Source organism: Podospora pseudocomata, chromosome 7 (assembly GCF_035222375.1).
Source record: "Podospora pseudocomata strain CBS 415.72m chromosome 7, whole genome shotgun sequence".
Lineage (NCBI taxonomy): Eukaryota > Fungi > Ascomycota > Sordariomycetes > Sordariales > Podosporaceae > Podospora > Podospora pseudocomata.
The window spans coordinates 309,020-335,779 of record NC_085891.1 but is presented as its reverse complement, the minus strand read 5'-3'; the positions used below and the strand labels follow the sequence as shown (position 1 = coordinate 335,779).

The following is a 26,760-nucleotide window of genomic DNA, read 5'->3' as shown; positions in this document are numbered from 1 at the left end:
CGTGGCAGGCTTGTTCCGAGAGGGCTGTTAGAGTTATTGGAGAGACAGCAAGCAACCATGGCCTTGACGGAGAAGCACAATGTACGGACCACACTCAACTACTGGGACGACCCGGGAGATGGCTTGCCCCCGACCCCCATCTTCATCGGCGAAGGAAAGGTGACGAACAAGAGGCCACACCTCCCTCACGAGTTCACCATCACGGACATTACAGGGGACGAAGACGACTACCGCCTGGATACCCATGGGTTTCAGTACTGTCGGCACAAGAGTCAAGAGGAGGAGGGATTCACCAGTGAGGAGTCGATCAAGTCAGTCTACTATGAGGAATGCAAGGAACTTCTGAAGGACATCACGGGTGCCAGTCACATCCACATCTTCAACCACAAAGTCCGCCGAGGTCCAACACAATGGCACCACTTGGGGTTCAACGGCAAGAATCTCGCCAACCGTGGCCCAGTCACCAGAACACACGTCGATCAGTCTTATGTTGGTGCCGAAAGGAGGTTGAGATGGGAGTTTCCTGATAAGCAACAAGCAGACGAACTGATCACGAGAAGATATCAAATCATCAACATATGGCGCCCGATTCAGACCATTCTCAAAGATCCTATTGCTGTGGCGGATGCAAAGTCGGTTCCCGACTCGGACCTGGTGGGGGCAGAAATGGTCGAGGACGGCTTTCAGGGGGAGTCGTGGGTAGTACGCCACAACCCGCATCATCGGTGGTATTTCAAATATCGGATGACACCCGAAGACGTACTCCTCATCAAGTGCTTTGACTCCGATACGTCAGTGGCACGCAGAGCATTGCACTCGGCCTTTGAGGACCCGGACTGCCGTGACGAGGAGTCTCGGCAAAGCATCGAAGTTCGGTGTCTAGTTTTGTACTCAGATTCGCCATGTGTACGTGTACACCAAGACCCGAAAAGGGGAAGTAGATAGTGTGTCAAGGAGGGAGCGAGCCTTCAGGGTTGGTTTCCGGGCCTCCGGATAGTCTGCTTCATAAAGGACCCCAGTTGCAGGTAGATAAGCCCAATATCACTTTCCCTTCTTGTAATCTTGATTGTTCCTCTTACAAACCACGGACTGCAACCCGCCCGACGATGTAAACACACCCAAGATGCGGGGGGCGTCAGGTGTTGCAACGGAAATGCCGATCGGTGGAGAAAGACCCCCATCAATTACTATGGGAGAATCCGGCAACGTACCCTCAGGGACACTGGAAGTGTGGGGTAGGCTGGGGAAACTAGCTCATTGACTATATGCTTCATTTGACTGCAATAGATGGCCTCCGATTCGCACCGGGCGAGGTACTAGTTGAGCTAAGGTCGAGGCAATGGTCCAACTATTTGTAGCCCAGTCTGTCCCCCGTGAGTTTGGGAAATCTATAGAACAGAGCTGGTAAACTTCTCAACCGCCCACATATCATCATGGCTCCTACCACCGAACCCGTAAAGACCGTCGAATGGCAAGGCAGGCAGGTTCCTGTCTGGCCCATGAGGACCATCAAGTACGATCTGCTCCTCTCGCAGGATCCTGAGGAGGTCGAGAAGGTGCTCCAGGCTTGCCTTCAGGACGGTTACTTCCAGCTCGATCTCGACAGCATCGACGGCCGTCGCATGCTCGAGGACCGTGAGCAACTTCTCAAGCTCATGAACCGCTTCTTTGATGCCCCCCTCGAGGCCAAGAACGAATATGGCTTGATCGACTCCCATCTTGGCTACGAGCCTGTCGGTAACCGCACTGGCGCCTTTGGTGCTGGCTCCAAGGACGGCTATGAGATGCTCAAGGTCTCGCGAGACGAGATCCAGCAGGGCAGCCCTCGCGTCCCCTCCCCGATCAAGAACAGCGGCGATCTCCACCAGTTGGAGCAGGTCATCGGCAGCTGCAACACCATCACCAAGGTCATCTTGGCAGCCCTCTCCACCGGCTTGAACCTGGCTGGCAAGGACCGCTTCGAGAACTCCCACCGCAACGACCGCCCCTCAGCCACCACTCTCTCCATGATGCACTACCTCCCCGCTGAGATCACCGGCCAGCACAAGGTCGGCCACCAGAAGCACACCGACATCAGCTCCCTCACCCTCCTCTTCAGCGACCAATGGGGTCTCCAGGTCCGCCCCCCCGGAGAGTGCGGCGCCCTCGAGATGGGCTTCGTCGAGCCCCAGAAGAACTGCGCCTTCGTCCACGTCGGCGATTCCCTCCGCTTTGCCAGCGGCATGAAGTTCCAGTCGTGCATCCACCGCGTCGTACCCTTCGACCCCACCGAGCACCGGTACTCGATCGCCTACTTCCTCCGCGCCGAGGACGACACCATGTTCATGGACTCGGAGGGACGCTATGTCACCGCAAAGGACTGGCACGACCAGAAGTTCAAGGCGTTTACCGACCCTTGGTTCTACCAGGCTCAGGCGCCCAAGACGATGATTCTTGGAGGTATGGTTGAGGCTGGCGCTGATGACCCGGAGCCTGTCACCGCCTACGCCCCTCTCCCCGTTCAGATGCCCGCTTGAGTGGTGGGATGGTGACAGTGTATAATGTATCTAGTAACTTGACCGCACATGAAATTGAACATTGAGAGTAAACATTGTTGCTGTAGTGATATCACGCTGTATCCCTTTTACCATTGTTGACACTCGCACCTCCCCAAAGTACCGGCATCCACTGGCCCTCGGGGTCCCACATATCACCTTCAGCACCGATAGATGATAGGTAGCTAGCCAGCGTAAGGGGTCCTCGTACTAGATGGGATACCTAGCTACCTAAAATATCGGGGATATTGTTCCAGGTCGGCGTTTCTGTTCAGGTGGCAGGGGGTCTAAGGGAATAAATGCATAGTATTTCAGATGAAGCCGTTCAACGCTAAAGGGGACGAGATGGCGTGAGTATGGTTTCTGTTCAAATGTCATTGAGCTACCAATAATGTATCACTAGGTATAGGCGATCTCTCCGTAACAGCCTTGCTACTCGCCCTCTTCCGCCGGCGCACTTGTCGTTGGAGCCGGAGCCACGCTTGTGGCAGGTGCGGAGCTGGCAGGAGCTGTCGTCGTTGAGCCGCCTCCTCCGCCGCCGCCACCGCTATTATCCTTCCCGACCACGACAGCCTGCACGACTTGTCCCATGGTATTAAAGATGATATTCACCAAGCTCCCCAGCGCATCATACCGGTACGTCCTTTGTGTCAATCCGTTCCCTAGCTCCTTAGCCACACCAGTAAACGTCATGTTCTTCTGATAGTTTCCAACAATGCTGCTGACGATATCTGTTCCCTCCCCAGCAACCTCCTGCACAATATTCCCCAGGTTGTCAATCAAAAACCTCAACGTGCTGCCGCCCTGCGTGATAGTACCCAGCAAGCCATCCACGGCGCCAACAACAGAGTCAACAACGTCAGAAACGTTGTTCAGCAGGTTGATCAGCAGTGGGTTGAGGTCAAGAGATGAGAGGGTTCGGTTGACGATGTCGACCAAATGTCCCAAACGAATAACAAGCTCTAGCTCGGCTTCTACGTCAGAAATGGTGATGTTGACCTTTTGGATGCCAACCGCCACACCGACGTTGATGGAGACGAGGTTGGCGATTTCGGCGTTGAGGTTGACATCCGCTTTGAGGTCATCCACGTCGAGCTCGATACGGCCGACTGAGAGCTCAGGAACGCGGAGATAGACGTCAGGGGGATTGCTTCCCGAGGGTCGAGGGGTGGTGGTGGTGGTGGGTGTCCCGCTGCCGCCGCCTCCGCTCGAAGCAGTGGATGGGGAGGCAGTCTGAGAGCTGGGTGTTGCTGATGGCGAGGGTGTTTCCGTGCTGGGCTCGGCAGCGGGCTCTGATGAGGGTGCTGGCTCGGCAGACTCGGTCTGCGCAGCTGAGAGAGTGATGAACAGAGCTACGAGCAGGAGGATAGCCCTGAGGAGGGACCAGCGCGAGGAGGTCCTCATCGTGAGCGGTGGAAAGCGGAGTCTTCGGAAACGAGTGAAGATGCCAAAGGCCAGCACGCGCAAGAGAAAGCAAAAGACCGTCTCACCTGGCGATGGGTGAGGTGTGTATGTCTAGTCAACTTGGAGGAATAAAAAGGCTGCCAGGCACATCGATTCAATGACTTGATTCGCCAGTGATCGTCCTGGTTGTTCAACACAATGCCCAGAAAGGACTCTCCGTCACGTCTTATTTGGGTGTCCATTATGACCTCGATCACTCCTTGTTTTTGCGATGGCTGCCAGCAAAAAGTTAAAATGAAACCACCATGAATCCGGTTTGTGGTGTTGCATTCAGGAACAACCAGATCCAAACTCCAAGCGTTGCTGAGAAGCGTCCACTCGGCATGTTTTCCACTGAGCTGGATGAAACCCTGTCAGGGGTGTTGAGCTGCGGGTGGTCAGGGGCTCTGCCATGATTTGGTGCTTGCATCACAACGATAATTGGCCTTGGCAGCCTGAGCTTGACTTTGAAGGCCTGTACCTTGGCATGAACCTCGTCAATAAGACAGCCAAATAAGGCAAAACCAAGAATCCGGAATATATGCATGCAGGTTGCGATCCAGCTTGATAATGCCCGACCGTGTCTGGGCGCGTCCAATACCTCAGCTATCCATTTTTCTGCCCGCTGGATGACGATGTGGGAGGTGTGGAAACGCACACCTACTTGATACAGCTGCTCTTTGCCCACCTACCCAACTCCCACGGTAATCTGCTGGTTGTCTTCTGTCTTTGCTTGTTTCTTTCCATCTCTGCCAGGCCCCTCAAGAGTTGCCCATCATGAGAGACCTTTTCACTAGGGCAGCTGCCCTTTTCCTCCTCTTCAACCCCATCTATGGCGCAGATGATGGAGACGATGGGTACATCGGGTACCGACTCGACAAGCGCGGCGACCCCGAGACGGTAAACTACGAAACCGCCAACACCGGCGGTGTCCAGCTTGCCGAAGAGCCAGATGTCTATCTCAACGCTTCGGTGAGCGTCGGGTACATCGGGGTTGACGTGCAAAACCTCACGGCCAAGGTCAACCTCGACGCAAACGTCCTGAAGCTGTTGCACTTCAGCGCGGGCGTTGACGCGAGCATCAACCGCGTCCAGCTCAAGATTGAGAATGTCTCTGCAAAGGTCGAGCTGGAGGCGCGTCTCGGGAATGTTGTCAAGATGGTCGACGATGTGCTCAACAGCATCGATCTCAATCCCATCATTGCGACCCTGGGACAGGAAGTCACACAGATCATCAACTCCACCACTGACCTCCTCGATGGTGTTGGTGAGGGACTTGGAGGCGGAACTGGGGCCGGGGAAGAGGATGCTGCAGGAGGCAACGCCAAACGGTCGTTCGAGGGAAGCCACAAGCTCGAGAGCAATGTACTTTTCAGCGTCAACGACTACACCGGCCAAGCACACAAGAACCGTGTCCTCGCACAGGACGGCAGCATCTACGACGAGTATCTCGACAATGACGGCAACGAGCAGTCGCGGGTCGTGGTGGGATCATACGACAAGGATATGGAGTTCAACGGCCATAACCGGACGATTGAAGAGGAGGGCAATGTTGTTGAGTTTGAGCTGCAGTATGACTATAAGCCCTTCCCCGGCGTTGAGGTGACTAGTTGGATCTTTGTCGATACGACAGGCAAGGTGACCCGGACACAGGTTATCGCAGAGGCTCAGGGCGGAGGATCAAGCACCATCAGCAATGATGCGGATTTGTAAAGTGATGCAGGAAAATTTAGGGGGTATTGTAGCGTCAGCTTAACCTCATTGTAATGAAGCATACCGTTTCTTAACCTGCGAGGACGCGAACACGTTTTCGGTCGCTCCCAGCTACTATGTGTAGGCGGGGCATGTGGTTTGTGGGTTAACTGACCCTTTGTCGTCGTGGCGGTCGGCGACTCGGCTTGCGACCGGACGAGAGCATTGAACATGGATCTGTACTCGAAGATAAGATCGTTACTGTCGTTGGAGGATGCAGTGATAAACTCGGGAAAGTCGGTGGTGGCTGCTCAAGCATGCATGTGTACGGAAGACACCAAGCGGGCAGGAGAAAAGCAGCCAAAACCCCGCCTGAACTTCATCCTCTCACTCATTTCTTTCCACACCTGACTTCAGATGGCATAACAACCTAGCATGGGACTCATAGTATTAGTAATCTTCAAAAAGCAATTGATCTTCCTCTAAGTAATGGTCACAGGCAAGCTGTGTTGTGAGAAATTGCTTCAACCCCTGAACGTGTCAACCCGTCGCGGCCCACAAACCATTTTTTTAGGGCAAACGTGGGGATGAGGGGTGCGGGGGAGCCAATTGCGGAGAATGGCGGGGTCATCCGGGTGGCTTCGACTCTTGTTTACTCAACATGCCAACATCGGCCTGGAGACGGGCATAATTTTTGGGGTGTATTTTTTGGTATATCAAGTAGATATGCTTAATCATGTATTCTTGGGGATCGTTTAATGGACTCGGCAGCTTTCAGGGTTATCGGGTCAACGCTATCAGGAGGAGATTTTGCACCGCGGACGCTCCTATGGCGACCTCACTCAACACTCAAGCAAGACATGTTCAGACTTCAACAGCAGCTGGAGATTGTTGTCACCGCTTTGCTATGGTGTCAAAGTATCCCTACCGCCCGCTCAACCTACCACACAAACCCGCAACAGGGACAATATGGACGAGGTGTCAAGTCGATTCAGCAGGGACACATAGTGGTGGTTTTGTTTGGGGGTGACTGCCCTTTTGTTTTAAGAGAGGATGGTGTTGAAAGGGGCAAACATAGGACTGTGGGAGACGGGTATATGGATGGGTTTATAGATGGAGAGGGCATGACGGACGAAATGGCTGGCCGAAATCTAGAGTTCATGATTGTCTAGCTACTGAGAGGGAACCTTTTCTGAGCTGAGATTTTTAAGCATGGAAAAATAGACTTTCAATAAATATTTGAAGCTGGAACACTAGGTCCCGATTTCACCAAAACTCCACCTTATTCTTATCACCAAGTCCTATTCCCAAAGCCAATACACAAGCGCCGAAAGCCCATTTCCAAGTCGTTAAAACGTACATCGTATTCTCGTAAGTATTTTCGAGTCTTATGTACTTGCTGACCCTGTCGATAGCAGGAATTATCAGCACGTTCCATTCGCACAGCAACTCGGGCCACGGCAGCGGTTTTCATTGCACTCCTGTAGATTTACCTATTAGTTACGGCTAGCTGGAATGCGCGCCTTCCTGTGGAAGGTTGACGGTACTTACACAGAGCGCCCGCTCCTGAAGCTTCTCCATGGTCATCTCCGGTGCTGCTGCCGCCAGGGCAATGAACGTAGCGAGGAAGACGATAGCGGCTCGCATGCCGGCTGAGTGGAACTTTGTCGTATTAACAGTTATTTGTCGGCGGATGTATGCCAAAGTTGAGAAACCGAAAACGCATTAAAGGCTGTCACGAAGCTGAGAGTACAAAGATAGTCTCAACATCAACAATACATCAGAGCTGAGACACCTGACATGTCGATATCGATATGCCTGAAGCCAAGGACATGTTCAACCTTAAAGAACAACGCCCAAACATCTGACGTGTACACCCTAACCAGGCTGGCGGTTCAAGGACGTGGTAGCCGCCGAGGTCTTGGTTGTGCCTCTGAACCCAGCCAGGCTGGCCGCATGTGGCCGGCCGGCGATCCTCAGGCCCTCCCGCATCCCGGGAACAGCAACCACTGGGAGCACTGCAAACCTACGCCAAAGTCATTTTATAAAACATGACTACCGCCTTCTGCTTCCATTTTTAATCTGCGATCAGTTCCAAATCCCGCGAACAGAATGGCAGAGCTAGCACAGCCCTATTGACAAGCCTAAAGCGCTTCCTTCACCATAGCACCTGCGTACGCACCTCCCAGCCTGCAAGAGCGCAAAGGTTGACATATGAAAAGGGTTGTCCTGCTGAAGAAAGATGCGACTCAGCCATCCACGTGACGGCGAGGGAGAAAGAGAAGGGTAAATGCCAGATCTGATATCGGAACGCAAAATTCCCCTTGGCTGTGTAACATGAGTTACCTCACCAAATACTGCCCCTCTTTCTCCGAACCGGAGTCTGCGGGAGGATTCACGCACCCTTCGTCTTTCACTTGTTCTTCAATACCATACCATTGAACGTCGACATCAAGTACCAACAATGGCCGCTGCGTTCATCAAGGCGGCAAATGCCAAGATCAGGTCCAATCCCTGGACCGATTACTTTTGCTCGACGCGTAAGTCGACCTCCCTACCTACGTGACCTGGCCGCACTCAGGACCAAAAAGACTGACTGGCGTCAATGCGTGCAGACTTTTGGGGCCCGGCTTCCAACTTCACCATTCCTCTCGCGGCCATAGCGGATACGCAGAAGAGCCCTGACTTGTGAGTGTTCACCATAACAGTGAACAGACACTAACAAAAACGCTCAGAATATCCGGCAAGATGACCTGCGCCCTCATCGTTTACGCCTTCACGTTCATGCGTTTCTCGCTTGCTGTCATACCACCCAACCGTCTTTTGTTCGGCTGCCACACCATTAATGCCACTGCTCAAAGCGTGCAAGGCTACCGCTTCATGGATTGGCATTACTGGGGAGGAAAGGAAAAGAAGCTGCTTGCTGAGAAGGAGGCGACTGCCAAGGGGCAGCCCGTCCTGGTGGTGAACAAAGTTCAAAATGAGAATCATCTGGAAAAGAAATAGGTAAGGTACTTTACTGAAGAGCAAAGGCTGGCGCAGAGGCCAACAACACTATAGCCCCATTGACAGAAAATACAACCTTGATGACCGTTCAATAGTCCAGTTCTTAATCCTTGGCTGTGCATTCTGCCATAACTCATAACCTCATAGTCTCGTCAGCCAGTGACCTCCCAATCCATATTTTGTATCCAGCCTCGCTCAAATGCACGTGGTCTACCAAGTGTTCTTCCTTGACCTCCTCTGTCGCAGGAAGCCAGAACACACTTGCTGGGTGGCCACTCGCAAAATTCTCTACCACTTGATGTATCTTTTCATTTGCCTGTTTGATCTTCTCCCAGGGTATATCCTTTCGCAAGAACAATCCCGTCACTAACACCTTACAACCCTCTGCTCCTATGTCCAGCAGGGCCTCTACCAAGGCCCTTAGAGCATCGACATCTCCATCTCCCAGCCCTTTCTTGGGGCTCAGGTTATTAGTCCCAACCTGTAAAACCCACAGCTTTACACTTCTCCGTGCGGCCAACATGTCTGCAACACTTTTGAGACGTTGTGTTGGGTCACCAACCAGGCGGTAGGCCACATTGTGTATCTTGTCACCTCCCACTCCCAAGTTGAGAACTCGGCCTGCTTGAAACTGCTTGCTGTTGTCCTTTGGAAGCATGGTTTGTGATGGCCAAGGCGAGACGAGGTTTGGGCCGCAGTTGGCGGTGGTGAGCATCCGTTCGATCATGGAGTCTCCTATGAGAACAACGTCAGGAGAGGAGGGGTTCTTTGCGGACTCGAGGAGGGGAATGTGGGAGTTGAGTGAGGTGTCGAAAGAACGTTGTTTGTATTTGGCAATAGTTTTTAGAGCGCTGCTGGCAGGAGATGGCGGAGATGGTGGCTGTGGCTCCATCGTCGTGGTTGGTGTAGGTTGAGAATCACCCAAAAGATTGTGTCGTGTACCTGGGGTAAAAAAAGGCTGATGGTATTAGACAATTAAAATGATTTGGACTGAAACAAGGCGCCATGTGCTTATAGCTCACGTTTGGGCATATCCGTGTTGAGAGCAAGAAGAGCAAACCCCCGCAAAAGCTGGGTTCGGTGTGCCCTGGCCGCGGCCACTGAGTCATCCGCCGAAAACCTCGCCACATAATTGAGGGTTCATATGGCCAAGCTTTACGTCTTTCACACCATGGTTCTGAAACTCTCTTTGGTATTGTTCTTAACATTTTCAATTCATTATCTTCACGGTAAAATCGGCCAGCAACTTGCCACTCTCAGGATTGTCCCATATTAATACGTCTGCAGATCGTCCCACACCAACCGAGCCTTCAATTCGTCGTGCTTATAGCCGAAACTTGTCCACAAGTCTTCAACTTCTTCCCCTTCATCAATTAGGGTGCCCTCCCACTCTTCTTGGGCATTTTTTGGTGTCCAATAAGGCCACAGAAACGCTTCATCTACTCCGGGCTTCCGGTAACTCTCCTCAACGCGCCTGCATGCGTTACCACAGCCAATCATCCCATCCAGATCTTCCACCTTCCCTTCCACATCGACGACGCAGATCTTTGGTAAGTGAGCAGGCCTAGGAATCCCACGCTTCTCATACCACCTCTTCTCGATTCTCTCTTCCTGTTCCTTTCTTCTTTGCCGTTCCTCTGCGAGTTCCTCCTCCGAAGGTGGATACAAACGCCGGTATTCCTTACGGGCGGCATACCAGTTACTCCAGTTTTGTTTGTAGGTCAAAGAAGGATCCCGAGGCCAGTACTTGAACTCTGGGAAGCCAGATTTATTCTTGGCAGCCTTTTCGAGTCGTCGCTTTTGGAGCTTGTCATGTTGGATCATGAGCACCCTGATTTCCCAGCCTATAATTCCATGCTGCGTGACAGAATCATTAGGGATGATCTCGCCATCCGATGAGGTGCATGAAAATTCGGCCTTTCCGTCCCATATGCTTGGTGTTTTGGGTTCTTCATCATTACATTGGGGTTGATCCGTTGTCGGCACTAGCTCATAGTCAGACCATATGTTGTGTAGGCACCTGGTCCGCGGGCAGCCATCTTCTAGATATCCACGAACATCTTCGTAACTGACGTTTGATACTTCGTAGGCAAGGTCTGCGGGTGTGGTGCTGGACTTTGTGTAGAGTGTAACGCGAGTTGCTATAGACAAGACAAGAACCCAGGCGAACAGGACGATCAGATAAATCTCCCAGGCCGATAGCAAATCTTGGAGGCCATTATGCACAGCCCAGGCTATTGAAGCCATAACTATCGGTACTGCAGTGCTGGCGTAATGTCTGCATTCATCGTCTGGCGAGTTGGCTGTAACTTTAGCCATCATAGAGGCTTTGGGTTCGGTTAGGTACCTAGTGGTAAAGTTCATTGTGTGTAGAAATGGTTGGAGTGTCTTAGGAATTCGAAAATATCATCAAATTTAGGAAAACTGTTCAAATCAGATCGAACATGGTATACCTTTTAAGGGATCACGCTCAATCCCACATCTCCATCTCCACAGCTCATCTGGACAATTGCATTGTGGCGGTTGAAACGCCTACTAACAAAGGCATTATTGTTTCTCTTTGTTCATTGTTCACTTCAACCCATCTGGGAGCTGACCTATCACCATGTACTCTATTGCGACGCTAAAGTTAGGTTACAGCATTTTCTTTAGAGATAGGCTCGCCGTACTATGCAACATGTCAATTCGTACTATGTAGGGCGTCTTTTTCCCCATAAATATCCCTAATCCTACAGGTGTCACAACATCGTTCAATACTTCTTGTTTCCATCACACTGCAATACACCCATAACTTCCATTCCACTCTACCTTTGTTATAATTAACGGCCTTTCTTTTTAGCTTTAACCAACTTACCTAATTAACTAACCAACTCACTACTTATTCCCTTCCCCACTACCTTTAATAATTATTGATAGGTAGGGTAATACGCCTAGTTTAACGGTTCAAAGGCGGGCCAGTAGGAGTGTCTCGAAGCATACTACGCGCACAACGAAGGCTCAGTATAGTCTCGCACTTATTAATAGCTTCAAAATTAACGGCGGGGAGGTGCGTTGTGAATATGGGTGACGGTAACGGTAATGGAGAGAAGGAACGGTAGGAGTACCACGGACTAAAAAGGGGGTATTTCCCATATAAAAAGCTACGGGTTGACAGTCGAAAAGTACATTGGGCCTGCTTCACATAGTACGGATTGACAGGTCGCATAGTACTGCGAGCCTCTCTCTTTCTCTATTGCAACTTTTTGGGATTGGGCTTGTCGTCACATCACGCAGCACCGCAGTTTCAAACTCACAGCAAACATTAGTGATGTCACATCTCAAGTGCCAGATTAAACGGCTAGAGGCGAGTACTCTCAGTTGATTAAGGGGAGCTCGTTTGACCCGGTAAGCTGGCTAAGGTTCCATCACCATTTTGATGAGTTCCTGCACGCAATATAAACCGGGCAACCCCTATAAGCCCAATCACATTCATTCACGCCACTCACACTTCAACAGTCCTATTTTGGAGGTTCATCGTCGATCAGTTCCAGCATTGCGGGAAACCGGGAAGCAACTCCTGAAATTGAGGGCTTTCAACTTTGTAGGATCCCACGTTTTTTGGTCAGTAGCAACCAGGTATTTGGCCAACTTGGTACTGTCATGACCTTCGGCCATTTTCGTGCACCCATAGAAGTAGACACCGAAGTCTGGAAAAATGGTGGCCTTGTCTCTAACTGGTTCGTGATTCCGGGTAAATGGACCCCTCCGTTTCAGAGGCGGATAAAGACAGCAGCTCCCCATCGCGTCATGAATGGCCGTATTCTTGGAGGATCACGACGCAGACCTACGGCACTATTTACCAATAGCTTGGGGATCGGCATCCACTGAGTCTCTGACCGAAACTCGGTGCCGAATATCTGTGAACTAGACCTGGCGACTGCGGGTGAGAAATACGCCTGGAGAGTCGGTCGCATTCGCACACCATGCATATTTGACACCTTCCCAATTCTGGTACTAGGCGTACAACGTGCTGTTGCAGTCTGCCCGTCGATTAATCTAAATGCCGTGTTGCCTGCCCATCAGAGAGAAGGTAGTTCGTAAGCGAACATGATTGAAACACGAGCCACGGTAGTACTTTCGGCAGAGCCGGTGCTACGAATACTTGCTTCGAGTTGTCAACTACACATGATTGGCCAACTGCCTCGGAACACAGATTTGTCTGTCATTGACAGACATCCCGCACCTACCTACGGTAGCCCTGATCAAGACCAAAAATAGCAACGGCAACTTTGTCTTGCACTCGGGACCGTCGCTTCTCATGAGGTCGTAATCAGATGGTCAACACTGCTTGACTGGCAGAAGTGGTTGCGTTGAGCCTCCACTATCAGAGCAACCGCGCATTCCTCTCAAGTGTTGATAACACGCTGAAGGTCTTCTTTGACTGGAATGGCTGACCCCCACACGGCACCATCCGGTCTCTATATGTAGTCCAATCTTGGCTTTCCGGGACCCAAACACACTCTACGGTGCCGGTTGTACATGGACTGGAATGCGTTGGCGCATCCTATCAGTCCTCCTCGAACCAAGCTGATGCTGACCCCTGATAGTTCCATGCAGAGAAGAGACGGGTTCCCTCAGCCTCACAAACTCGAGGCAGACTATTGCCGCTCGTCTTGCATTGTGGCTTGTTACCTTTTACCTTATTCTCGCTTGTGACACGCTTTCATAGGCCCGTATTCTCCATCAAAGTCAGGGTCCCTCAGCTAACCATGGACTCGGACCGTCTTACCGGGCCGGCTGCCCACTTCACCATCACCAACAAGTTGTGAGAGATAGTTCATGCTCTGACATGCATCATGTGGTGGACTAACGGAAAAGCAGCCAAGGCTCACAAGCAGACTGGGATCTGCATCCCCCTGTCCTAAAATCCCGTCTCTGACAAGTGGGCTGCGAACTTCGGACTTAGTTTCAAGCCTGAGACCGTAAACATGCAGTACCGAGAACATTGGGGATACTATCTTGGGATGCAAGACGGAAACGAGACAAGATACTATGGTGTTCAGTGCATCCGATCATGCTGTGGAGGTAGGCCAGTAGCACCGCCTGTCTGTGCCGCATCGTAAAGGGAACAGGTATAAATCTGGGCTCCTTCACCACCATGGTTCTCATGACCCTCTTGCCTACCTACCTACTTTATCAAAACCTTTGCCTTCTTCAAGCCCATCATCATGTTGGGGCTCACCAAAGTTTCGGCAGTATTGCTGGCCACTGCTGCACTAGTTGTGGCTTCACCAGCACCCTCTCCAGTCATACACCTCCTCCCCCGGCAGACCATCATACCCGGAGGCAAGCCATGCGGGCAAAATAATGCCACAAATCGACGGTGTTGGAAGAATAACTGGAACATCAGCACAGATTATGACAACATCAACCCACCAGCATTTAACAACCGAGTGGTAGGTGGTCCCCTCATCTTATCCCGAACTTTTGACTTGAACTCATACTTTGTATAGTACGACTTTCACATCACCAATGTCACAAATTGGCTTGGTCCGGATGGTGTCAGGAAACCAGCGATGCTCATCAATAGCACGTTATCATCCATTCACTCTTGTCTGATGTCGCTTTCTAACATGCTGGCAGACCAATTCCCTGGACCCACGATTGAAGCTGATTGGGGTGACTATATCATTGTCAATGTGTACAATGACATGCAAGACAACGGGTACGATATACTTGCCGTCAATGATAGTTGCATTAATTTCTGACTCGTGACCAGAACGTCTATTCACTGGCATGGAATTCGCCAGTACGGCGAAAGTAACCAGGATGGTGCCAACGGAGTGACCGAGTGTCCTATCCCACCTGGATCCATGAAGACATATGATTTCCACGTCACCCAATATGGCACCTCGTGGTATCACAGCCATTATTCCAACCAATATGGTAATGGTGTTGTAGGACCCTTGATCGTGCATGGCCCTGCAGCGGCCAACTATGACATCGACCTCGGCCCTTACATGATCAATGACTACTATCACGAAACTGCTGATCGACTTCACCTGCGAGCGGAGTTGGTCAGCAATGGCCCTCCTCCTGACAGCGACAATATCCTCTTCAGAGGCAAGAACATTCATCCACTTGGCGCAAGCCGTGGGGGCTCTTATGACCGTCTCACTCTCACCCCCGGCAAGAAACATCTTCTCCGCCTCATCAATGCCAGTGTCGACAACTCCTTTGTTATCTCTCTCGTAGGCCACAACTTCACCGTGATTACGAACGACCTTGTTCCAGTCAATCCAGTCGTGCGCTCTTCCCTTTTCATGGCCGTGGGCCAGCGCTACGATGTCATCATCGAGGCCAACCAAGCTGTGGGCAACTACTGGCTTAATGCCACTCTCGAAGCCAACAACAACTGCGGTCGATCCCGTAATCTTTTCCCGGCCGCCATCATCAGCTACCAAGGCGCAAGCACCACCGCCCTCCCTACAAACCGCGGCACTCCCCGTGTCGCCACCTGCAACGGCGAGACCGGCTTCTCTCCCATCCTCACCCGCACCGTGCCCTCCACCGCCTTTGCCGGCTCCGCGGTCGGAACCCTCCCCGTCACCCTCGAGTTCCCCAACCACGGCCGGGGCCAGGTGTTTGAGTGGCGCGTCAAGAACACCCCCATCAACGTCGAGTGGGACCACCCCATTCTCGAGTACGTCCTCGAGAACAACAGCTCCTGGCCGGGAGCGACAAACCTCATCGACGTCCCCCAAGCCGACCAGTGGGTCTTTTGGGTCATCCAAAACGACTTCGCCTTGCCCCATCCCATCCACCTCCACGGCCACGACTTTCTCACCCTTGGCATCGGGTCGGGTACCTTCAACATCAACACGATGAAAAGCCAGCTCACGTTCAACAACCCCATTCGACGAGACGTGGTGCAGATGCCGGGGAATAGTTGGCTGGTGATTGGGTACAAGACTGATAACCCTGGTGTGTGGCTGATGCATTGCCATATCGGGTGGCATGTGGCTATGGGTCTGGGGGTGCAGTTCTTGGAGAGGAAGGATGAGATCAAGAGGATGATGCCGTTGGATCAGCTGGTGCCGAATTGCGATGCGTGGAGGCGATATGCCAAGACGAGTCCGTATCTGCCGAAGCTGGATAGCGGGTTGAGGAGGAGGGAGGGGGAAGAGGTGGAAAAGAGGGAGCCTGCTTGGAGGAGGATCGCGTGAGCAAAGTTTATATCGTATTTTGTTTGGTTCAGGGGTTCAGGGGTCCAAGACGTTGCCAAGGGTGAGGTGGAGACATGTGGGCAGAAATGGTCTGGGGAAAAAATGACGGTGGCTGTTTGCTGGAAGGGCATCATACATGAACAAGTACCTTGTGGGAGCAATACTCCTGTGGGTTGGCAGTCAGGTGTTTAGGGTTTTGGCCCTGAGGTCCACATGTAAAGGATATGGAAAAGGTGTTGCTCTCTGGAGTTGATTAACTTGTACTTAATAACAACAACAATTAACAACATCTTCGCTGCCGTACAACATACCTACATGATTGAAAAATGGAATACCTATCTGATTTGAATCGCTGAGACGTTAATCACTGAGAGGGATGATTGCTTATGCCAGCTTCTTCTGCGCAGGTGTGGGTGGTAGGGCACAATGATAATGTAAATGTAACGTTATCGTTGTTCGGGTGAAGTTTGGCCGCACTTGGCATGCTGAACGGTGGCATTGTTGATCAACTGGAAAAGGGCAGGAAAGAGAGTGAACAGAACTATACCCTACTGCAATGACGGAAGATTCAACACGCCGTGGCCACAATTGAAGTAGGAGATAGTGTTTCCTACCTTCGCAGCCTCCCTGACGGTGTCCTTTCCTGAATCGTTTGACACATTTCCAAAGGGCCACAGCTCCTGCTGGCACCGCCAAACAGACCCCAACAAGAGCGATAATGGCTTCGGCGCCGATACGGTTAGATTCGGTTATCATGATTGAGTTTGAACGCTTTGGTATAAAGTACCTAAAGGAATAAGGACAGAGTGAGATGATGGGGTCAAGGTTTCACTGCGAGGAGTCAAGGCGTGGTCGATTAGATTACCTATCTATATGTATATCAAGTGGTAAAGTGCAAACAAATACTTCGGGGTAGTTCATTTATCTACAAGACAGGTCAAGTAGCTATTGGACTGTTCGTACCCGCTCTGCTCTATGGGAAAGCGTGGTGAAAAGCATCGGGGACGGATTAAAAGCCTACTAGATTACACCCGTCTCCGTTTGGTATGCCTTGACTTTTGTGCAACACACAAAGCCACAGTGTGAGGCCATCCAGCCCATCGAAGACTCCAAAAAAAGAAATTGGAAATTGGACACTGTTGTGGCTTGAACCCTAAGGAAAAACATCATTCTCGTTGATGGGTGAAGATATCAGCTTCCAAGCTTCCAGGTTTCCTTTCTGGGACAGATGAACAACATCGAAGCTTCCATGTATCGTCCTCCGCCAAGAAAGCAATCCTTGTTGCTAAAAGCTTGTCAAGCTTGCCTCAGCACCTTAATTATGAATTCTCGTGAGTTTGTGAATGTTGTGAAGACAGTTGTTCAGGCTGAAAACAGCAATTATGGACTACCATCCCAAAATGATGTAGCGCCACGGGTTGATGCGGCTCCTTGTGGGGATTCTGTGGGGTATTCGTCAACGACGCCTTGCCAACGATTGGCTATGGAAAAAAGTCCTTTTGATCCAGCCATTTGTTTTCTGCCACGGCCTTGGAAGTGTGGATTTGATCATCACCGTCCCGACCCCTCCTTTTCCAAGGGTGGGTTGTCATGGATGTCCACGTGGAAGTCTGGGCATCTCACCGCCACAAAGATTTGAACATGCTTGAAAACACCGCCGGCGACGCGTTGGCTGACGCTCCCAAGTTCTGGGCAACTCTCTCGGCACACGGAAGTGACGGCACACAGCCATGTTTTATTACGATACCGACGCCCTTGAAAGCGACATCCTGGTGCACGAAGGCGCGCCAAAGCTTACCTACCACGAGTATGCTGCCTTCACCAGACCACGCATTCAGCAGTTCCAGCCAACCTCGGCGGGGTCTTCTGCCGGCGAGGTGAGCCGGTGTGCCTTGTCCGAGGACTGGGAGGGGCGTGGAATGTTTGAGCTTGCTCTGCGACAAAACCATGCTGTGGACCGAGATGGCGAGTTTGTGCTCCAGGGCGACCACGTACATCCAGCACTTCGAGGCCGTGTGAGGCAGGTGATAGCGCGGCGCAGCCTGAACTATAGCTCCTATGAAAAGGGCGCGCTCGACGGTCTGAACCTCACACGTGCTGACTACGAAGCCCTCAAACTACACCCGTCGACAATCCAATATCTCCGCCGGACCACGACCGAGTCCACTTTTTGGGATCAGCGTCACGAGAAGCTTAGCATCATCCTCTGCTTCTCCACAGAGCCGCGGCCAGCCTACGACTTTATGTCTTTCACATACAGCATCCCCGACCGTACGGCGACAATGCTCTTGCGCCAGTCCTATGACCCGCACATTCATGATGTGGATGACTTGGAGCAGTATGGCGAACGAATGCAGGCCTGCAAACCCCATTGGGCCCACCCATTGGTCACGCCCGTTGTTTTGCTCCAGATGCAGTTTTTGCTCTCTGAGCGCGCCGTGGCTGAGAATGAGAAGGACATCTCCAGGGTGGAGCAAGATGTTGAACGCATGGCTGGGTTCGAAACGACCGACTCCCGCCCAAAGAGCCGGTCGAATTCGACCAGTTCAGGTGCAACCGGCGGGTACAGTCATCCAAAGCGGCCCACTGAGCTTATGAAGAACGCACACGACGCCTTCAAGAAGTCTATCAAGCTGCTGGACACAATCACCTGGATGGATAGGGCAGTTGGTGTTATTTTGCGGGCAGGTGACGAACTAGAAGAAGTGAGGTACGAGAGTGAGAATGACATTGACAGCCCCGACCTTCAGGGCGCTTTGATCTCGGCATCTGGACGGACGGTAACAGGTCTTGCTCGTGCCCGCATCATTGAGGATCCAATGTCAGCCCATTGGCATGAGATCAGGCAGTACCTCGAGAGTCTGCAGCAGCTGTGCAAGAGCCTGGAAACTGAACGACACATGTTGGAAGTTCGATGCAAATCTCAGATCGATATTGTGAGTCTGCTCTGCTCTAATGGTTGACCAAACGTGCTAACGGAGCGTTTCAGATCTATGCCAAGATGCAGCAGGAAGACAATATCTTGACAGCTCGCATGGCAGTTACCTCGACTCGAGATTCCTCTTCCCTCAAAGCACTAGCTGTTATCACAGCCCTGTTCCTTCCGGGTGATTTTATCGCCAGCCTCCTTGGCATGGCCATGTTTGAAAAATGGAATGACGAGGAATACGATGGCGATAGGCTGCCCGAAACGCCAGAACGATTTTGGCTTTACTGGGCCCTTGCGCTCCCACTCACCTTTATTATCTTTATTCTCTGGCGGACGTGGTGGGTATCGCAAGATCGGTTCTTCAGACAGCATCTGTCCAAGGAGCTCAGTGAAGAGCGGTACTGGACTGAGGACAGGCGGCCTCGGAAACTGGACCACAGCTTTATCCGTGACTTTTTCACTCTCTCGGCAAGGAGAGACGAAAAGGCCGACATTCCACCACCGAGTCCGGATTTGTCTCACTCTCAGCTGGCTGCTGAGAGTAGTAGCAAGACTCCATCACCCCCAGCCCCTGTTTTCAACTTGAAAAGGATTGCTTTTGCTGGGACAGACACACGAAGGAGTAAGCGCAATGCATTCCGTGGACATAGTGCGGTGTAATTCGTCAGTGCCTACTTGAGTGTCATGTAGTTTAGGACTCGAGGTTTCATGAAAGAGGGTCCGGCCAAACCCACCGCAGGGCCCTCAAGTAGTTCACAAGATGGAGCTGCAGGGTCAAGTCTCTTCACCGCTGCAAAGTGGCTCTTTCATCGAGTCCACTAGCTTTGTCCGGCGGGTTATTTCAAGGCGCGGCGAAGTCACTAGGTTGGTTGACGGCACTTAATGAACTGAGCAAGGTCAATCTGCACATGGAACTACGTCTCCTGACTGCCTTTAGCCTCCTTCCACTCAAAATGATGACTGCCAGTTTCGGGCTTTCCTGGATCCTCGAACCTGAGGTTGAACATATGAGCCCCAAAGTAATTCAATTCGGCTTCCTCCGTAAGGCGCCTGTTAGTTAGTATGGGTTAAGATACGTATCAAAAATTAAACCTACCGAACTGGGTTGGAAGACTAGTGGAGCTTGAGTACTTGAAGTATTCTAGGCTGGCGCTCAACGCTGGCACGTGAAGGTCTGCCTCAATTGCTCGCCATACCGCTGCTTCAAGTCCCGGATAATCTCGTTGAAGCTCTTCGGTGACACTTGTGGAAGCAAGTAGGTTATCATGGTCCAACCTGCCGGTCTTGTAGACGCCTTCAAGGAAATCAACAATACCATCGCTCTGAATGATGTACCCAGCCCTCCAGACCTGCAGAACATCTAGGAAGTTGATGTTCCATCCATTTTCCTGACTCGCCCTTGACAGTATGTGTAGCCCCTGAATGAAAGACATCAATAACGAGGCATACACCACCTGCTGGACGTCCTCCTGCACGAACTTCTTCCTACCCACAATGCCGTTGATTTTGCCTGGCTGAACACCTCCGCCCAGTGCCTTTTTGATGCTTTCTCTCTTGGCCGCATCAGTCAATGCCGTACGAAAGATGCGAGGCAGAGCTATCGTCGGGTGCACCACATGCAATCGAATTCCTTCCTCAGCAGCCCACGTCCCAGTCCCCTCGGAATTGTCGACGTCCTGTACGACCTTGTCACTGAAATCCCCCAGAACATGCTCCCCACACTTTCCTTTCATCTTAAACACTTGAGAGCCAATGTCAACCAGAAAGTTCCCTCTCAAGGGACCATTATCGTTTCATTTTCGAAAGACGTCGTCCACCTCATCGTAACTCATGCCGAGCCCCGTGATCATGACTTCCCAAGCCTCAGAAAACGCCGTCATCATCCCGTGCTCGATTCCATTGTGAACCATTTTGACATAGTGCCCAGTCCCGCCCGGCCCCAGCTTCTTCACACATGGTCTTCTCTTCCCATCCTTTGTCGCTATTTTCTCCAGGAATGGGATCACGGCGTCCAGCGCCTGATCAGCTCATCCCGGAGATATACTTGGGCCCTGCATTGCGGACTGGTACCCTCCAGACACACCCATACCAATGTAATGCACCCCGATCCTCTTGAGCTCCTCCTGTCTGCGCTCGGTGGCGCGGTAGTGCTCACTTTAGGCATCCATGATGATATCGCCCTTCTTGAGGAACGGGGATACGTCAGAAATGCTGGCATCTGGCTCCACCGTGGGGGATGGAAAATATGAAGACCTTGGGGGAGTCGGAAGGGAGAGCCGAACAGAGAGACTTGTGGACTTCATGATGGGTTATTTTGTCTGAGTGGTTTGTGTCGGCTGCTTGAGAGAGAAGCTTCTTGACGTTGGGGCGGTCAGGGTCGTAAAAGTGCGCGTGGATGTTGTGGTCGGCTGGGAGGAGAGACATTAGGCCCCCCATGGAGCCTGTGTCTATCATTCCAATTTTGTTGACATCCATGGTGATGCTTACAAAATATCTGTCTTTGCCCGTGTCGGTGAGGTGGAGAGTTGCTCAGCATTGTCATGGGATGGCTCGACCTCTTCTTTGCATTTGTTGATCAATTGTCGGGATTGGTTGAAGGGTGATGGTGTGGGGTGGTGTCGAGTAACGCTGACATCATCGAAGTCACGACTTTCTCGAGAGTCTCCTAAAAGGTGATTTTGTGGCCTCACTTTACCACCTCTGTTCGCCCAATATCGAAATCCCGCCCAAGTATCCGAACGAATGACGATGTCGACAACACAGGTTCCCCTCGCCTTCGCATCATGCTCCATCGGCTTGCCAAAACACACACTGCACCAAAAGATCGAAGCCATCCGCGCAGCCGGCTTTCAAGGCATAGAACTCTCCTTCCCAGACTTGCTCTCATACGCTACGCTGCACTTTGGCCGCGATGTCGCCGAAGACGATTACGATACCCTCTGTGAGGCAGCAAAGGCAGTAAAGGATCTCTGCAGCCGCCACGAACTTGTCATCATGGTCCTCCAACCCTTTGCAAACTTTGAAGGCTGGCCTGCTGGAAGCCGTGAGCGTCAGGACGCGTTTGCTCGCGCGAAAGGCTGGATCAGAATCATGGATGCCACAGGCATTGACATGCTCCAAGTTGGTTCGTCCGACTCGGCGGGCATCTCATCCTCCTTTTCGGATCTGGCAGCGGACCTCCGGGAGCTGGCCGATATGCTTGCGCCACACGGCTTCAAACTTGCTTATGAGAATTGGTGCTGGGCAACACGGGCTCCCACATGGAAGGAGGTTTGGGAAATTGTCAAGATGGTTGATCGGCCCAACATTGGACTGTGTCTGGATACATTCCAGACAGCTGGTGGGGAATGGGGAGATCCAACTACAGCGTCACGTCTCATTGAAGGGGTCTCGGCTGCAGACCTCACCGTGCGGTATAAGGACAGTCTTGAAGAGCTGTCGCGCACGGTCCCGTCGGATAATATCTATTTCCTGCAGATAAGTGACGCATACAAGATGGATGAGCCACTGGCAGATGTGGTAGAACAAGGCCTGAGACCTAGAGGGAGATGGAGTCACGACTGGAGACCCCTGCCGTAAGTTCCGTTCCACGACTCAACACTTGGCGTGTACTGGAGCTGACTGAGAACCAAAGATATGACGGGGGATACCTCCCAATCGTGGAGTTCGCTGAAGCAGTGCTCAGAACAGGTTTTAGGGGCTGGGTCAGTGTAGAGGTGTTTGATGGCAAGTTTAAAGAAAAGTATGGTGATGACTTGATGGGCTTCGCGCACAAAGCTAAGTTGGTTACCGACCAGCTGTTGGCAACGGCACTTGCATCCGGTGATAAAACGAAATAGACACGAATAGACCGGAATTCGGCAAGGGTGGCGATTGGTTCTCCTTGGTTTGTCGGCTTTGTCGTCGCGTCCCAAGTCCCTACCGGGACGAGCGTGAAGCTTGTTTCAACCTGAACCCCACATTTCGAAGCTGGCATTCGCTATCTCACAGAGGCTCAAAGGCTGGAGTGACATCATGCCTAGTTGAGAGTGATAACAGTTTACCTTGGCTTGCGTCCTCACCATCTCACTCTTGAGATATGGTTGAAGCGATGACGACGCCAGCCAGACAAACGCTGAAGACTTGGGGATATAAAGTCTGTCAAGACATGAACAGTTGAAGGTTCTCATCGAACACATCAACGGGCTCATCACAGAACATTCAACCTCAACCAAGTTGTCACGCACACGATTTCCATCCAAAAGATCAAAGACCAGAATTCAAAACACACATCAACGTCTACTGCCACAAGTCAACATCAGACCACCAACTGTCAGCATACTTAACTTAAGCTGCAACATTCACAAGTCAAAACACCATGTGCTTCGGTTTCGGATCTAAATCATCCCGTCGCTACGGGGGTGCCTATGGCGCAGGACCCAGACCAGTGGTAGTCCAAAACGGCTGCGGGGGAGGACATGGTTATGGCGGCGGAGGAGGGTTTGGCGGAATGATGGGGGGCGGTCGAAGAAGACATGGGCCTGTCATGATGGGTTCAGGGCCGAGGATGGGTGGGCGACATCATGGTGGTTATGGAGGGTATGGAAGGCGTTGCTAAGTGAGTTGAGAGGGGCTGTATACTTCAAGGGCGTTATTTTAGAAGTTTATGTCCGTGCATGTAATAATGAACAAACATTTAATCTCTAATGGATGTTGCCTGGACCTGAAAATGAAATTCCCTTTCGGGTGTGTTCTTGGCTTCTTGGAAGGTGGGGGCGGGGGTTCCAGGGCATCAGGGTTGTGCTTGGTTGGCCAATCAGGGCCAGACGGAGCTATTTGGGCTGCATGACATCAGAGACTCTGAAGTCGCGGCTTTTGCATCCACATTTGACCATTTGCAGCAAGTGCAACAAGCTCTGGATGAGCAATAAAGTCGGGACGATCGTGACTGGGAGGCTCATCGAGATGTTTTCAGATGGGAATGCCAGAGCATGCATCCAATCATGGGCATTGCAATCCCCCACCGGGGTGAATACCCCGCTGACGCGACTGGTCCTCCGTCTTCATTGACGTCATGGACATTGAAGTGCCGGCTGCCCCAAACCGCACCTTTATAGCAGCTTCCCCAGATGCCATTGTTTCTATCAATGGAATTCTTGTAGTATACTGATTCTCTTTTCCATCCCGAATCCTATCTGCGCTACCCAGCACCAACTCTCAGTACCCTCGCCCACCAATTGCACACACCTCCAGCTCGACCAACACGTTGTATGGCCAGTTATTTGCCCTCCATGGAGAAAGTACAGCACGCCGTTCTTGGGCCCCGAGGGGGTGACAAGGTCGCCGACCTTCAGAAGGAGACCAAGGAGATGTCAGACAAGGCCCGCCTCACAACAGACTATGGTGTCAAGCAGACCTCTGCCGATGACTGGCTCAAGATCGTCAACAACGACAAGACTGGTCCCATGCTGTTGGAAGACCCCTTTGCTCGCGAGAGAGTATGTTTTTTATGGCTCACTTCTTGCCAACTCACAACTGACACCTGGACAGATCCACAGGTTCGACCACGAAAGAATCCCAGAGCGCGTCGTCCATGCCCGTGGCAGCGGTGCCTTCGGCAAGTTCAAGCTCTTCGAGAGTGCCGAGGATGTCACTTTTGCTCCAATCCTTACCGACACATCGCGCGAGACGCCCATTTTTATCCGGTTTTCGACAGTGCTCGGTAGCCGTGGCAGCGCTGATACCGTTCGCGATGTGCGAGGTTTTGCGATCAAGTTCTACACACAGGAAGGAAACTGGGATATTGTCGCCAACAATATTCCCGTGTTCTTCATTCAGGACGCTATCAAGTTTCCCGATGTCATCCATGCTGGCAAACCCGAGCCACACAACGAGGTTCCTCAGGCCCAGACAGCCCATAACAACTTCTGGGATTTCCAGTACAACCACACCGAGGCGACGCACATGTTCATGTGGGCGGTAAGTTGTGACCTGATGGCTCTGTTGACGTGACTGGAGAGCTAACATGCCGGGCCCGTTAGATGAGCGACAGAGGTATTCCTCGTTCGTACCGCATGATGCAAGGATTTGGCGTCAACACCTTCACGCTCATCAACGCCAAGGGAGAGCGTCACTTTGTCAAGTTCATCTTCACCCCTGAACTCGGCGTGCACTCTCTTATCTGGGACGAGGCCCTCAAGCTTGCCGGCCAGGATCCAGACTTCCACCGCAAGGACCTGTGGGAGGCCATCGAGAACGGTGTCTTCCCCAAGTGGAAGTTCGGTATTCAGGTGATCCCTGAAGCTGATGAGCACAAGTTCGACTTCGACATCTTGGATGCTACCAAGATCTGGCCCGAGGATCTGGTACCCGTGCGTTACATTGGCGAGTTCGAGCTCAACCGCAACCCAGACGAGTTCTTCCCACAGACTGAGCAGGTTGCATTCTGCACAAGCCACATCGTCCCCGGTATTGGCTTCTCCGATGACCCTCTTCTCCAAGGCCGCAACTTCAGTTATTTCGATACACAATTGAGCCGTCTGGGCATCAACTGGCAGGAGCTTCCCATCAACCGCCCAGTATGCCCCGTCATGAACTTCAACCGCGATGGTGCTATGCGCCACACCATCACCAAAGGCACCGTCAACTACTGGCCCAACCGGTTTGAGAAGGTCAAGCCTGCTACTCACGAGGAAGGCGGGTATGTTGAGTACGCTGAGAAGGTTGCTGGCATCAAGGCCCGCGCCCGCAGTGCCAAGTTCAAGGAGCATTTTGCTCAGGCGCAACTGTTCTGGAACAGTATGTCGGCGGTTGAGAAGAACCACATCATCAACGCCCTCGGATTCGAGCTTGACCACTGTGAGGATCCTGTCGTGTACGAGCGCATGGTGACGCGATTGGCCGATATCGACTTGGGTCTCGCCCAGACAGTCGCCGAGATGGTTGGTGGTGAGCCTCCCAAGGAGGCTAGCCGTCCCAACCACGGCCGCAAGGCACCAGGCTTGAGCCAAACAGAGTTCCCCGGATCAAAGCCTACCATTGCGTCCCGGAGAATCGCCATCTTGGTTGCCGATGGGTACGATCAGGTCGCCTACTCAGCTGCGTACGCTGCTATCTCGGCTGGCTTGGCCATCCCATTGGTTATCGGAACCAAGAGAAGCAAGATTGTTGCTGCCGGTGGAGCTGGTAGCACCACACCTCATCATCACTTGGAGGGCTTCCGCTCCACCATGGTGGACGCCATCTTCATTCCCGGCGGTGTTGATTCCATTCGCGCTCTGTCCAAGAACGGCAGAGCTCTGCATTGGATCAGGGAGGCCTTTGGTCATCTCAAGGCTATTGGAGCCACAGGCGAAGCTGTCGACTTGGTCAACAAGGCCATCGGCCTGCCAGCTGTTAGTGTCTCGGAGAGTGCCGAGGTTCAGGACAGCTATGGTGTCGTGACTATGCGTGAGACCAAGCCAGGAAGCTTGAGTGAAGCGGTGGACATCGTCAAGGGCGGTGCTGGTTTTATGGAGAAGTTCTTCCACAACATCGCCCAGCACAGGTGCTGGGCCAGAGAGCTGGATGGCCTCCACAGCCAGGTGGCCTACTAGATTCCCTCGTTTTCCTTTTTTGCAAGAGTTTGCCAACCAAGTTGTACGATAGTAAGGAGTTTTGTGGGAGTCGGTGGTGATACCTAGTGTTAATATCATGGAACTGAGTTCACTCTTGCCTGTCATTTCGCTTCGTTGCATTAGTTACTCTACCAGTAGTGGTAGTTGTTCAGGAGTATTGTGGTGATGTATGCCGGTAGAGCTTGAATCCTTCACGGTCCACATGCAGCCAACGTGACAATGGGTGCATTAGACACAGCAATACTAGCAACTAATTGGAGGAATGGTAATTTGGGCGTCTTACTCGCATCTTGTGTCACCTACAATCATTACGTCTCTTGCACCGACGCAGCCGTCTCTTGGCAATGAAACAAGGT

General features: G+C 52.0%; 13 protein-coding genes across 13 annotated transcripts; 10 read left to right on the top strand and 3 right to left on the bottom strand.

Moving 5' to 3' along the window:
* Positions 1 to 57: 57 nt before the first annotated feature.
* QC762_704130 (uncharacterized protein) lies at positions 58 to 945 on the top strand (the record flags this gene model as incomplete). Its single annotated transcript, XM_062893266.1, has 1 exon — positions 58 to 945. One exon carries the CDS (start codon positions 58 to 60, stop codon positions 943 to 945), a length of 888 nt encoding a protein of 295 aa, XP_062738873.1.
* A 488-nt stretch (positions 946 to 1,433) lies between these two features.
* QC762_704140 (uncharacterized protein) lies at positions 1,434 to 2,516 on the top strand (the record flags this gene model as incomplete). The annotated part of the gene is made up of 1 exon (XM_062893267.1): positions 1,434 to 2,516. The coding sequence occupies one exon, from the start codon at positions 1,434 to 1,436 to the stop codon at positions 2,514 to 2,516; it is 1,083 nt and encodes a 360-aa protein (XP_062738872.1).
* Positions 2,517 to 2,966: 450 nt separating this feature from the next.
* QC762_704150 (uncharacterized protein) lies at positions 2,967 to 3,938 on the bottom strand (the record flags this gene model as incomplete). Its single annotated transcript, XM_062893268.1, has 1 exon — positions 2,967 to 3,938. One exon carries the CDS (start codon positions 3,936 to 3,938, stop codon positions 2,967 to 2,969), a length of 972 nt encoding a protein of 323 aa, XP_062738871.1.
* Positions 3,939 to 4,754: 816 nt separating this feature from the next.
* On the top strand, positions 4,755 to 5,690 carry QC762_704160 (uncharacterized protein; the record flags this gene model as incomplete). Its single annotated transcript, XM_062893269.1, has 1 exon — positions 4,755 to 5,690. The coding sequence occupies one exon, from the start codon at positions 4,755 to 4,757 to the stop codon at positions 5,688 to 5,690; it is 936 nt and encodes a 311-aa protein (XP_062738870.1).
* Positions 5,691 to 6,158: 468 nt separating this feature from the next.
* Positions 6,159 to 6,841, top strand: QC762_0104440 (uncharacterized protein; the record flags this gene model as incomplete). The annotated part of the gene is given in 3 exon segments (XM_062884238.1): positions 6,159 to 6,206; positions 6,224 to 6,380; positions 6,441 to 6,841. 3 exon segments carry the CDS (start codon positions 6,159 to 6,161, stop codon positions 6,839 to 6,841), a joined length of 606 nt encoding a protein of 201 aa, XP_062738869.1.
* A 628-nt stretch (positions 6,842 to 7,469) lies between these two features.
* On the top strand, positions 7,470 to 7,959 carry QC762_0104430 (uncharacterized protein; the record flags this gene model as incomplete). The annotated part of the gene is made up of 2 exons (XM_062884237.1): positions 7,470 to 7,705; positions 7,923 to 7,959. The coding sequence occupies 2 exons, from the start codon at positions 7,470 to 7,472 to the stop codon at positions 7,957 to 7,959; spliced, it is 273 nt and encodes a 90-aa protein (XP_062738868.1).
* Positions 7,960 to 8,133: 174 nt separating this feature from the next.
* Positions 8,134 to 8,843, top strand: QC762_0104420 (uncharacterized protein; the record flags this gene model as incomplete). The annotated part of the gene is made up of 3 exons (XM_062884236.1): positions 8,134 to 8,209; positions 8,285 to 8,357; positions 8,405 to 8,843. 3 exons carry the CDS (start codon positions 8,134 to 8,136, stop codon positions 8,673 to 8,675), a joined length of 420 nt encoding a protein of 139 aa, XP_062738867.1. The 3' UTR covers positions 8,676 to 8,843.
* On the bottom strand, positions 8,809 to 9,567 carry QC762_704190 (uncharacterized protein; the record flags this gene model as incomplete). Its single annotated transcript, XM_062893270.1, has 1 exon — positions 8,809 to 9,567. The coding sequence occupies one exon, from the start codon at positions 9,565 to 9,567 to the stop codon at positions 8,809 to 8,811; it is 759 nt and encodes a 252-aa protein (XP_062738866.1).
* Positions 9,568 to 9,947: 380 nt separating this feature from the next.
* QC762_704193 (uncharacterized protein) lies at positions 9,948 to 10,997 on the bottom strand (the record flags this gene model as incomplete). Its single annotated transcript, XM_062893271.1, has 1 exon — positions 9,948 to 10,997. One exon carries the CDS (start codon positions 10,995 to 10,997, stop codon positions 9,948 to 9,950), a length of 1,050 nt encoding a protein of 349 aa, XP_062738865.1.
* A 2,885-nt stretch (positions 10,998 to 13,882) lies between these two features.
* Positions 13,883 to 15,880, top strand: QC762_704200 (uncharacterized protein; the record flags this gene model as incomplete). The annotated part of the gene is made up of 4 exons (XM_062893272.1): positions 13,883 to 14,110; positions 14,168 to 14,243; positions 14,298 to 14,379; positions 14,434 to 15,880. 4 exons carry the CDS (start codon positions 13,883 to 13,885, stop codon positions 15,878 to 15,880), a joined length of 1,833 nt encoding a protein of 610 aa, XP_062738864.1.
* Positions 15,881 to 17,332: 1,452 nt separating this feature from the next.
* On the top strand, positions 17,333 to 19,785 carry QC762_704210 (uncharacterized protein). Its single transcript, XM_062893273.1, has 2 exons — positions 17,333 to 18,816; positions 18,870 to 19,785. Exons 1-2 carry the CDS (start codon positions 17,611 to 17,613, stop codon positions 19,467 to 19,469), a joined length of 1,806 nt encoding a protein of 601 aa, XP_062738863.1. The 5' UTR covers positions 17,333 to 17,610; the 3' UTR covers positions 19,470 to 19,785.
* A 1,634-nt stretch (positions 19,786 to 21,419) lies between these two features.
* Positions 21,420 to 23,330, top strand: QC762_704230 (uncharacterized protein). The gene is made up of 2 exons (XM_062893274.1): positions 21,420 to 22,384; positions 22,444 to 23,330. The coding sequence occupies exons 1-2, from the start codon at positions 21,552 to 21,554 to the stop codon at positions 22,646 to 22,648; spliced, it is 1,038 nt and encodes a 345-aa protein (XP_062738862.1). The 5' UTR covers positions 21,420 to 21,551; the 3' UTR covers positions 22,649 to 23,330.
* A 358-nt stretch (positions 23,331 to 23,688) lies between these two features.
* cat1 (catalase 1) lies at positions 23,689 to 26,572 on the top strand. Its single transcript, XM_062893275.1, has 3 exons — positions 23,689 to 24,286; positions 24,339 to 24,767; positions 24,830 to 26,572. Exons 1-3 carry the CDS (start codon positions 24,059 to 24,061, stop codon positions 26,381 to 26,383), a joined length of 2,211 nt encoding a protein of 736 aa, XP_062738861.1. The 5' UTR covers positions 23,689 to 24,058; the 3' UTR covers positions 26,384 to 26,572.
* Positions 26,573 to 26,760: the final 188 nt, after the last annotated feature.

Excerpts from the sequence above, each read along its gene's own strand:
- QC762_704230 (XM_062893274.1), top strand. The coding sequence starts at position 21,552 with ATGACGATGTCGACAACACAGGTTCCCCTCGCCTTCGCATCATGCTCC. Across the intron at positions 22,385-22,443 it reads CACGACTGGAGACCCCTGCC|ATATGACGGGGGATACCTCC; the intron begins GTAAGTTCCGTT and ends TGAGAACCAAAG.
- QC762_704210 (XM_062893273.1), top strand. The coding sequence starts at position 17,611 with ATGTTTTATTACGATACCGACGCCCTTGAAAGCGACATCCTGGTGCAC. Across the intron at positions 18,817-18,869 it reads GCAAATCTCAGATCGATATT|ATCTATGCCAAGATGCAGCA; the intron begins GTGAGTCTGCTC and ends GGAGCGTTTCAG.
- cat1 (XM_062893275.1), top strand. The coding sequence starts at position 24,059 with ATGGCCAGTTATTTGCCCTCCATGGAGAAAGTACAGCACGCCGTTCTT. Across the intron at positions 24,287-24,338 it reads ACCCCTTTGCTCGCGAGAGA|ATCCACAGGTTCGACCACGA; the intron begins GTATGTTTTTTA and ends ACACCTGGACAG. Across the intron at positions 24,768-24,829 it reads CGCACATGTTCATGTGGGCG|ATGAGCGACAGAGGTATTCC; the intron begins GTAAGTTGTGAC and ends CGGGCCCGTTAG.